The sequence below is a fragment of the Physcomitrium patens genome, chromosome 17 (genome assembly GCF_059467195.1).
Source record: "Physcomitrium patens ecotype Gransden chromosome 17, ASM5946719v1, whole genome shotgun sequence".
NCBI classification, from domain to species: domain Eukaryota; kingdom Viridiplantae; phylum Streptophyta; class Bryopsida; order Funariales; family Funariaceae; genus Physcomitrium; species Physcomitrium patens.
Window position 1 is genome coordinate 9,311,452 of NC_143426.1, and position 11,049 is coordinate 9,322,500.

At 43.4% G+C, this 11,049-nt stretch overlaps 1 protein-coding gene and 1 long non-coding RNA gene across 4 annotated transcripts; one reads left to right on the forward strand and one right to left on the reverse strand.

The window, feature by feature from the left end:
- Positions 1–1,112: 1,112 nt before the first annotated feature.
- Positions 1,113–5,861, forward strand: LOC112294109 (uncharacterized). 3 transcript variants are annotated; one of them, XM_024544279.3, is made up of 5 exons: positions 1,113–1,862; positions 2,027–3,764; positions 3,868–3,994; positions 4,126–4,533; positions 4,709–5,861. In XM_024544279.3, the coding sequence occupies exons 2-5, from the start codon at positions 2,620–2,622 to the stop codon at positions 5,570–5,572; spliced, it is 2,544 nt and encodes an 847-aa protein (XP_024400047.1). In that variant the 5' UTR covers positions 1,113–1,862; positions 2,027–2,619; the 3' UTR covers positions 5,573–5,861. The 3 variants fall into 3 exon arrangements, with proteins under 3 accessions (XP_024400047.1, XP_090099826.1, XP_090099825.1); XM_090243700.1 differs by having other exon boundaries at positions 4,713–5,861; XM_090243699.1 differs by having other exon boundaries at positions 4,733–5,861.
- A 3,176-nt stretch (positions 5,862–9,037) lies between these two features.
- On the reverse strand, positions 9,038–9,906 carry LOC112294110 (uncharacterized). The gene is made up of 2 exons (XR_002973227.3): positions 9,766–9,906; positions 9,038–9,613 (listed from the first exon to the last, which is right to left on the reverse strand). It is a non-coding gene; the product is annotated as an uncharacterized LOC112294110 (long non-coding RNA).
- Between the last annotated feature and the right edge of the window lie 1,143 nt (positions 9,907–11,049).

Consider the following 11,049-nt stretch of genomic DNA (forward strand, 5'->3'; position numbering starts at 1 on the left):
GAAGAACATATAATTCCAGTCAATCCTAGTAAACATAACCATATGACACTATGCACTACAGTACTCACAGCTCAACGGAGGTTAATTTTAACTTAAATCGCCCGAAAACAAAATCTTATTCCAACAACAAAGAAAGATTCAAAACATTGAGGATCCCAAGAAAAAGCAAACACTGAATGCACTGGAAACACCCCGAAATGCCTGACACACATGTGGTTATATATACTTATACTTCTGTACATATATATAGATATTCCTTGAGGGTACTCAACATCTGATGAGACTGACAATCAGTTCACAGCTTCACGCAAGCTCTCAACAAATGCGACGGCAGGGAATCTAATGCGGTGGATGTGTAGAGAAAGCTGATCTGTGGCACCAGTGACGAAGGCCCCGAGCACTGTAACAAACAAAAAAAACAGAGCACTGTAACAAAAAGAATCAGTAGAAGAAATCTATAGTGTTGTTTTTCTCATCATGCTATGATGAGCAGGGACCGTAAGATGTATGCCCAGCAGCGGCGATGAGGAATCGCCTGCAACGACGTGGAAGCTAGAAGATCCGTGCAGGTGTTGCGTTGTTGTTGCACCTGCAGGTCGATGGGGCGGAATCTGAGCGACGCTGTATGTCATCACTAGGGCTCGATCGCAGTAGCGAAAGGCTGTATGATGGTGTCATAGCTAACAGTCCCCACATACTACGTGCGTACATTTGAATTTCCACCACGTGCAGGGAAGAATCTGGACGACTGGTGCTGGTACACACCCACTTCATTGGTCCAGGGGGTCAGTGATGTCAAACTGCAGTGCTAGAACGCCGAAAATGCTGGTGTGTAATTCTAGAAGCACACGATATGAGGGGGGAAGGGGAGGACCAGTCTGTAAGCCACAAAGAGACACATCATGGAAACAGGACTCGTTTGCTTTCCTCTTTTTGTATATGGTAGCTTGTAGCTGTCGCGTCCCTAGTGCCACTGTGGAGACGATGCTGGTAAATTCAGACAGGGGAGCTAGGCGGAGTGGTGATAGGCTTGTGGGTGCATATGTGGTGGGGCAGATGAGGCACGATCTCTGAAGTGGAGCTTGCTAGTGTCCCCGTTCGGATCGGTTTTGATGGATCGGCGCAGAGGTGCAAGGAGGAGGGAGCAGGAGGAGAGGCAAAAGAGGAGACGCAAGCATGCACTGCCATTGTAGCTCTGCATAGCTCACCTGATGGAGAAGCAGGGCTAGTGACCCCAGTAGCCAGGCCGCTAGTCGCAAATGAATAGCTAGTGGAGGGTTAGAGCAGCTGCGGAGGAAGGATCAGGGTTATGAGGGTCCTTCAAATTGTCACTGGCAGTTGCCCATCTCTAAGGTGCGCCACTGTGGGTGGCTTCTCGCAGAACTGGAGTGTTGATTTGCAGTCCATTCGAAGGTGAAGTTGGGGTCGGCGATGTGGATTGTTTCGCGAGTTGCGCCAACCTAACGTCGCCTTGCTTGCACATTTGTTCCAGTGGCAAGCGAGGAAGGAGCTCCTGGTGGTAATCGGAGAACCCTCTACGAAGTATTTTGTGGGGTGTTTTGGCCGTTGGGGAGTCAGTAGCTCCTCGGGTCGGCCCCCCTGAAGAACCTGTCGATTGCATTGTGACCGTGGGTGCTCATGGGAAAACTAGTTCAGGACGTTTTCTCATGTGAGGGACACGCATGGAATGAAATTGATCAGCCGAAGAGCCGTGACCTTGGAGATCGATTTCTGCTTCACAAGTCCCTTGTGTAGGAAGAGAATCAACTTTTGCGACGGAGTTGAAGACGCTGATTTGACCGGGGCTTGTGAAAGAAGACTTGTCGAAGTTTCTGTAATCGAAGCTACATCACATTCGACAGGTTTTAAAGCAACCACGATAAAAACTAGTTTTTGTTCCAGCTGTTCTAGTTGGTATGTCCGTCTATGGAATTAGCTCCCTCCGCTGTAGAGATCAAAGTTGGACTTGTGCATTAAAAACCATAAAACTTACCTGATCTTTTTTTCTTTATTACATGACCTGCAGTATTCTGTGAGGCATTGGTCGTTAAAATGGCGCTCCTCAGCAACTCGACGTTTTAAAAATTCTCAGATTAATTTCACGTCTCCATGCTCTTGGTAGACTTGAGTTTGGTGAGGTGTATGGTATCGTGTGACTGTCTGGCCCAACCCTACCAATTTCCTCACAAAGTCTGACTTGGCGAAAGTTGCTTTGCAGTCATCTAGTACTTTGTTCAGTACTTAGTATCCAATGTAATTCTTCGTTTTCGTCTACATTACACAAGAAAGTGCCCAAGTCTAGGCTAACCAGCTCTTGAGCAGGACACTACCCAATATCTCTCGGAGTAGAGTGCAGAACCCAAATACAGCAACCTCTCCTGTTAATCCAATCTAGTACACAGAACACTAGAAGCAGTGAGGTGGTGTTATCAGAGAGAAACCTGGTTTTAAAGCCCTGGAATCGAGAAAGATGAGAACTTCTATGGTATCTATGAGCAGAAAGGCGTTCGACAATGTATGAAGATGGACCTTCTCTCTTGATTACTGCAACTATTCACTGTCTATGTGCGATACTCCTTACGAGTGAATGCTTTGAAATCCAATGCACTCTCCAATTTGATGGAGCGACCGGACTTTAGAGGACCAATGGAGACCAAAATACCAGAAACAGTGGATGGTGAAACCAGAATGTTCATCAAGCATCCCGATGTCGTACTCACAACTTTGGGCAACTCAAGCAGACCAATCGGTTCGTGCGTGCTGGATCAGGTCTTGGACTCCCCGATTAATTTTCTAGGAAGCTCTCTTCAGCACCAAATTTTAGGATCTCTCCGCCTTAACGGCGTCCTCAGCTCTAGCTGTCCTACAAGTGCAACCTTCAATTTCAAACAATCGAGCAGATCTATTACAGGTAAATTCGTAACCAGTGAGCAAGAGTATCTCCTCCAGCAACAAGGATCTTCTATTGGGTCTTGCAGGGCCCAGCTCAGTGCAGCGGAAAGCAATTCTGTTGCAGTTGACAACACAAACAAAGCAGCACGACAAGATGAAAGGTGGATAGGAGACAGGCTCCTTGACACTGAAACCTTCAAAAATGAGTTGGAATTTGAGCAACAAAAAGCGAAGAGAGCACACTTGCTTGATAGACAGTGGGAATCTGAGCCCCATTCGGTGTCTACTTCAAGGGTCTGGAGCTCAAAGAGACCTAAGCCGTCGCAACAACAGCATGAACTTAGATCGGTTCCGTGTCCGCCAGTTCCACGGAGCAAGACCACTATCGGCCTTTACCACGAAGGGCCAGTCGTTGGCCATGTCGCGGAGTACATTGATTTTGAGGAATTAGACCTTCAACAATTGAAAGATGTTAATGTTACTGAGAAGTTTCAAGGCTATTTTTGTTCAAACGAAAACCCCCACAAAATCGTCGCTGGAGGAGGATCCATCAGCGACCGCCGGCAAAAGCTTGGCAATACCAGATGTGATGATTTCCCAGAGAAAGTTCACGAAACTGTGGTTTCTATTGATCAGAGTGAGGAGTCTCTTCCCTCTGGATCCGGAAATGGGTTGGGTGAAAGTTGTCACGATGTTGGTGGGACTGCAGAGTGTAATTATTTGATACTCCCAGGAACGGAGCCAGACGAGGTGTTCCAGAGTGATCCACATGATATTGATTTCTCTAGCAAAAGTTTTATGAATAGTTCTTCTCAAAGGGGGCCACACCGTCAAAACACTATAAAAGGCCTTTGGACAATCGAGGAGGACAGGTATACAAGCTTCCACTCTTCGCACACGACCACTTAAATCTTCATAATTTGTGAATAGACTTGTGAATTCTGAATGTGTTTACTATTGTGATCGTGAGGTTAGGCACCTGATAGAATTGGTGAAGAGGTATGGACAACAACGCTGGACACTTATTGCCAATTATTTATCCGGCCGCATTGGCAAGCAGTGCCGAGAGCGGTGGCACAACCACCTGCGTCCAGACATTAAGGTATGAATTCATTAAACCCTGCAATGTACAAGTGCCACAATCGTAGTCTGCACCCAAAGTTCTGCACTGAGTTTTCTCAGCGACCAGAGGATGGAATCAAAGTCGGTGCTGATTTTATACGCTACCTACAGAAAGAAGGCTGGAGTTCTGAAGAGGAGGAATATCTTGTATTCGTTCACAATACTCTGGGAAATCGGTGGGCGGACATAGCGAAGCTAATTCCCGGTCGCACTGAAAATGCAATCAAGAATCATTGGAATGCCACAATGCGACGCAAAGATCTCCGGCGCAAGCACAGAAGGCCAGTTGGTGGCTCCAAATGCGGTCCGGTTGAGCCCGTTTCCCGATGCACAATCCTGCGTGATTACCAGCAGAAAGTTGTAGCCCAGGCGAAGCGGAAAGGAAACACCCATGAAACCACCTCCCCGTCAAATCCTGACCATTTCGAGCTTGATCAACACAAGAGACTTTCGAAGAATACTTGCCCATATAACACACAGATCGCTGGCAATTCTGATACAAATTGGAACACTGAGAAGGTGAATTCTGCACTCCAAGCCCAAAAGTCATTTAATTTACGGGTCAGGACCTCAGGTAAAACGATATCTAAGCTCAAAGTACGGTATGATAATGCCTTCTACAGTGTACAAAACTCTTAATAACTTTCAAATATCTCCGTGATTCTAAATGTTTCCACTGTTACCGCTTTGTCAGTCAGAATATCAACGTCTTGTTCAGATCAAAGAAATGCGGTCAGAGGAGAGGAAACAGCTGTCATATACAATATGTAGAGGTGGAGAAGAAGGCGATCCGGACTTTAGCAACGCACCACAAGGGAGCGTGGTGCTACAGCATGGGAGAAGTGGATCTGTTTTCAATCAAGATTGGAGGAATTGCGGACAATATGAAAATAATGGAATGTATTCGACTCCTCCACTGTGGATACCGAGTTTCAGAGGCACGGAAAAATCTGAAGGAGACTCTTACATTTCAGGTGGCAGATGGCATGTACCTAGAGATGATGTTACCTGGAGTCAGATGGCTGCTGACAATTCGGACGCTGGCCTCAATCAAAGAAAGATAGATCATCACACAGTACATTGTCTTTCTCACTGCAACCCTCTTCAGCAGCGAAGCAGTGAATCACATACCCGATTTGACACTCAAGGGAGTCAACTTGAAAATGAAGTACTTCACTCGAAAATTAGAGGAATTAAAAATGTTTCGGTGACGCTTGATCCAACATCCGGCGTACAGATGGCGCCGCCCGCACAATCAGACTGCGAGTATACGGATTCATCAAGTCCCAACTTGAATATGGCGCACCTCACACTACCACTGAACTCCTTACAAAACTACTTCGGAGATTCTCGAAACATTCTTACCGAAGTGGAACCGCACCAACTTGATCACGGAGTTTGTTGCTTGCCCTGTCAGACGCTTGGCATTGCCGACTTGAGGACAAATTTGGGCTACCTCTCGCAGGAGCACTGGCGTCCCGCTGCAGTTGAGGGTCGCAACAGTGGCAATCTTCCGGCAGCCGGTGAGATTGATTTCATCGAGATTATAGCAAGTTAGGCTCCAGAATATGCTTGAAAATATCTCCACTCTCTGCAAAAACTTGCTCAGTGTTCGCACATCCACCATACAGTGTACAAAGATCAGGCTTGAAATCGGAAGCCACGTATGTATTTAGGCTTTCATGTAGCAAGACGGTTGGGTGATTCCTTTTCAACAGCTCCCATTTCAAACTTACATTTTATCTGACACAACCTCCTGAAACGTTTATTTGCAATAGGTTAAATCGAATGAGAAAATTGGTCCACTTTACTTCTAACAAATTCTGCATATGTTCTAATTCCTGACACACTACAATGAAGGGGAGAATCTTCGACTTCAATATCATTTTGCGTAATGTATTGCTGCCTCATTGTGAAGGGTGGTGTATCAACCTACTCAAAATTATGCAGTGTACTGAAACGATATCATACGCTGCCGCACTGCAAGATTATATTCACCATCTTTCCAGAAACCTCAACCCAAAACTGCTTTATAAAGTTGAGTCAGTCATCATTCAAGGCAAGTATTGCAAACAGTAACTTGACAAAAGTTAATTTGATTTTACAAAGTATTCAAGGCTCTTTTATGGATATTTTTTATTGAAACTTATCATCAACCATGCGGAGATAGTCTTTGACCTCTGATCTGAATTCCGTCCAATCTTGATAAATCGAAACGTAGTTGCTAAGATGACATTGGTGGGGCGAAGGATGGTTGTGCTTGACATGTTCAGAGCTCTAGGGCTTGAACATGCGGATGCCAATCTCCAACTACGGTGCCATGCTGCCATTGTAGTAAACGACTGCAGCAGTTCAATTCGCCTTCTTGTGAGTGTCTGACTGGAATCCCTACCTTAACACGTGCCGAAACTTCGCAAGAAAACTTGTCAGGTTATAAAATGTCACCATCCAAGGTTTTAGAGTCCCTTGTTTCTACAGTCCTATCTTCATTTTGCAAAGGATCATACATTTCAAAGACATTTGAAATCATGTGCGCAACCAGCACAAGAAGAATTCAGAAGCTGTTACGCTTTAGAACCTTCAGAGCAAAATAATGGGATGAAAATAACCCGCACTCTTGCAAGCTGTGCTGTTGAAAATCTGCTCTCCAGCTAGGACGAGCTGATGGCTACTCTACTTTAGGCACACAATCAAATTCAGTTTAAAACAACGAATGATGATTAAACAAACGACACCAGGTTGTTAGAACACAAACCCTTAAAAACTTGTGCACCCTTGTGCACCATTTTATGTATCATTCTGATCCCTACATAATGAATAAAAAGTGCTTTTTTGTGACATTGTGTGTGAGCAAAGGTCGAGGCGTTTCTTGAGTGTTTCTATTTCATTTCTCAACAGGTTATGGGCCCACGTTTTTGCTGTCTCTACCCTCAAGAGAATAGATCCTTTTATTTTATCTAGCCATTCTTCAAAATCTGTTTTTATCTCCCTCTTGATTTACGTACTTACGCGATTGATCGTTCCTCTGTAAGAGACCAACTGGATTCAAGATTTTTTTTTCTCTCCTTCTTTGCCTGACCACTTTATCTCCTCCTCCCCTCTTTGCTGCAATAGAAAGAGAGATTCGCGACACAATGACTGTGCTAGTCCAGGAGGAAACCTCAGGTTGATTTGTTCAAAGTCAGACTTCTGCTGGTTTATCATTCTTCACTTCACAGCCTCCTCCTAGACAAGATTTCGCCAGCGTTGACATCACAAACATTGACAAACTCACAAGAGACAGCTTTTTAGTTTGTAAATTTCAGATGAGCATCCTACTCCGTGCAAGAAAGCTGTTGAGGATAGTAAATGGAACAACCCCAAGAGAGTCTTTCGCCAATGAAGAGGAATGGGCTGACAAAGATGCGGCTTGCTAATCCTTCCTTATTTTTGCTATAGACAAGAAACTCATGCGTAGGTGGATGAATTGTCACACCTCTAACCAAATGTGGCGTCGCTTGTGTACAGTTCATGAACAAAATCCAACAAACAATGTGCAACTACTACAACAACAGTTCTTTGACATGAGAAAGAAGCCTGATGCCGAAGTAGTTGACTATGTGAGCTACAAAGAACAACTTGAACACCAACTGAACGACCTTGGTGAATCCATCTCAGACCATGCTGTGATCTGCAAGATTCTAAGTACCTTGCCGCACCAATTTTGCCATCTCCTTTCAGCTTGAGACAGCGCTCTAAGGCATGAGAAAAGGCATGAAAAAACAATAGAGGCTCTAACATTGCGTTTATTCAAGGAAGAGAGTAGAAACCACATCCAAGAGTGCATGGACGACGAAGAAGAGAAGGTCTTCTTCTTCTTCAGCCAGGGCCAAGTTTCAAATGCAAATGACATGCCTCTCTCCGCCGAAGAGAAAAAGCGACAATCTGCTAATATTGCGGAACTCAAAAAGAAAACAAAATATCGAAAGTGTGGAAATAGGGGACACTGGGAGCACAATTGTTTCAACAATAGCAAGAACAGAACCTTTTGATAAGGTCAAGATTAGCAACGCAAATGTGAATGAGGCCAATATTGTCGTTACCAAAGAATTTGGTGGGAATGACAGCTTGGCATTTATGGCGCACACCGATGAATATGCCAAATGCGCAACCGACAATATGATGGATCAACTTGACTGGTTTGTCTCTCTCAAACCTGTATCCCAAGGACGATGGAACATGATGATTGCCGAAAGTAGGCAACTCTAAGTACGAGGAATCCGCTGCATCAAGTCTAAACTCAACTACGCATGGAAACCGCAGCACATCCACCGCATTTCCTACCTGCCACAACTATGCAAGAACCTTTTTTTGGTAGGCCAAGCAGTTGACAAAGGATTTGTCACCACTTACACCTGCCGCACATGCTACCTCATAAGTCACAAGGGACGTGACGTTAACATGTTTTTGGATCAACAAATAGAATAAGTTGGAGCTCAAGGTTGAATGCCAAGCCGCTCAAGCCCATATTGCCACAGCATGAGGCACAAACAAAAGAATCAAAACCAAAGACGCCTCACAATGTAGCCGCAAGAAAGAAACGTCGATCAAAACATAAGAAGCACCATCACAAAGATTGACCTTATGGCATCAACGGTTTGGGCATGCACACAATGCCATGATTGTGCACATGCACACACATAATACCGTCTATGGACTAGGGCCTCAAAACCACGTGGTGCCGAAAAATCCTTGCAAAGGATGTGCCATAAGAAAGAGTGTCAAGCAGCTATTTCCCAAACAGCGGTCCTCACCGAGGATTGAGAAACCTGGTCTATTCTTCCATAGTGACGTCTGCGAACCGATGAGCAAAGCCTCACTGGGCAAAGCTTGTTATTTTGTTCTTTTTAAAGTTGATTTTTTAAGATACCATATCATCTACTGCATCCGGCACAAGTTAGATGTACTTGAAAGGTTCAAAGAGCTCTGCACACTTGTTCCCCACCAAACTGGAAACCAGATCTAGAAGCTCCGCAACAACCAAGAAGGTGAATTTTTCGGCGCAAAATTCATATAGTTTCTAGCCAATTCAAGTGTTCAATATGAACTTACAAGTTCCGACAACCCAGAGCAAAACGGTAGCACCAAAAGGAAAAATCGCACCTTGGTGGAGTACGTGCGAGCAATGCTGCATGCAAAGAAGCTAAACCTAATTTTCTAGGTGGAAGCAGTACAAACTGCCGCTTACTTGCTAAATTACATTGACTCTTGTACAAGGAGTTACAAAACCCTCATCAAACTCTGGACTAGGCAAGTACCCATAGTGTCGCACTTGCAAATTTTTGGATATGTCACGTACACACATCTCAAAAGCCAACAAAAGCAAATAAGATCCCCAAAGTGTTAAAGCAGTTTTTGTTGACTACTGCATTAACACAAAGGCATACCGTCTTTGGGATGCACAGTGGCACAAGATGATTGTAAGCCGCAATGTTATTTTTGACAAGCTGTCAATTCATAGACAAGCTACCCTGCAACGTTCTTGGGCCTTTTCTCATTCCAGGAGGATCTAGCCACAACCCCTCCAAGCATGAGCATTGATCAGCCCACACTCATGAATCTAGCCCAAACACAAGCCACAAAGTCTTTTAAGAAAACAGCAACATCTGCTCCTGCGGACGCACAATGTTTTGACGATTTAGACATAAACAACCAACGCTGTGAACAATCCACCTACTCATTGATTCAAAGTCCAATTACAAGTCCACCTACATCACACATTGCTCCACCGCCACTCTCATTGGAATCGCATCCTTCCCGCATTTGCAGCGCACCATCGTATCTATGGGACTACATCGTCCCTCGCTTCTTCGCCAGCCTTGCATCAAGCAAGTACATCCCCAATGATCCCAGTACGTACAAGGAAGCCCTTACAAGCCCAAAAGCTGCTAAATGAAAACTTGTAAGGGAAGCAGAGTATGATTCACTTCTCAATAACGGTACTGGGCACCTTATCTCTCTCTCTCTTCAGATTGCAAACCAGTGAAATGTAAATGGGTTTACAAAAACAAGACACACTTTGAGGGATCCGTTGCAAAGATCAAGGCGCTTCTTGTTGCAAAAAACTTTACACAGAAATACGGAGTAGACTATCATCAAACGTTTAGAGCAATTGTAAAATATAATTCCATCCAAATAGTACTTGCCATTGCAACATTGCAGCATATGTCCATCGTCCAAAGACTTTTTTTCATGGTTTTCATGACACAAAAATTTACAATGGTGTGCCTCCACTGACCAATGAGAGTTCTTGCAGATTTAAACACAAAGCTTCACAACAATTGTGTTATATAGTATGAATTTTTGCTTGAAAATACACACGACACCTAGTTGTAGAAGGTAAATAAAACATACAACAATTAACTATGTTTCATAAGCTACCAACATGTGATTAATTTTTTGACTAAGTTTTTAACCTATCAATTAATTACAAATACATAAAAAGTCAAAGCAATATTTATGAAGCTTCTATGAAGCTTTTCTAGAAAATATTATGAAATAAATCTATTTTTATTTACTTCTACTTAATCATATACGTAAATATTAAAGTAAATATGTATGTCCATGACATTATCTTTTTTTTTAGAGATGAATTCTTTGAAGAGCAGTCATTATATGTTGAGGCAATCCAAACCTCAATTATATTTATATTTGCCACATACTTTGATCTTTGTTCTCTTAAAAAATGATTGATATGTCTTGCTAGCTATTGATAGTGTCTTATATCAAAGCAAGAAAATCACCTTGTTATTTGATTGTTATGAAGGCCTTTATAACTCCCTTCAAATAAAACATTTAGAACACTATCAAAAGTCATTCCTACTTCTAATAAAATTACCAAATATTGAAAGTCTCTTCCAAGGTCATGATATCAAATATGTTGTATCTCGCTATTTATTCAAAGAAGGACATGTTGTTCTTAAAGATCTTCATCTTGATTATGTCATCTTGAAGGTTGTGACAATTACAATGTCTCATCTTGTAAATCAATAAGTG

Excerpts from the sequence above, each read along its gene's own strand:
- LOC112294109 (XM_024544279.3), top strand. The coding sequence starts at position 2,620 with ATGGAGCGACCGGACTTTAGAGGACCAATGGAGACCAAAATACCAGAA. Across the intron at positions 3,765-3,867 it reads TGGACAATCGAGGAGGACAG|GCACCTGATAGAATTGGTGA; the intron begins GTATACAAGCTT and ends TCGTGAGGTTAG. Across the intron at positions 4,534-4,708 it reads CAAATTGGAACACTGAGAAG|TCAGAATATCAACGTCTTGT; the intron begins GTGAATTCTGCA and ends CCGCTTTGTCAG.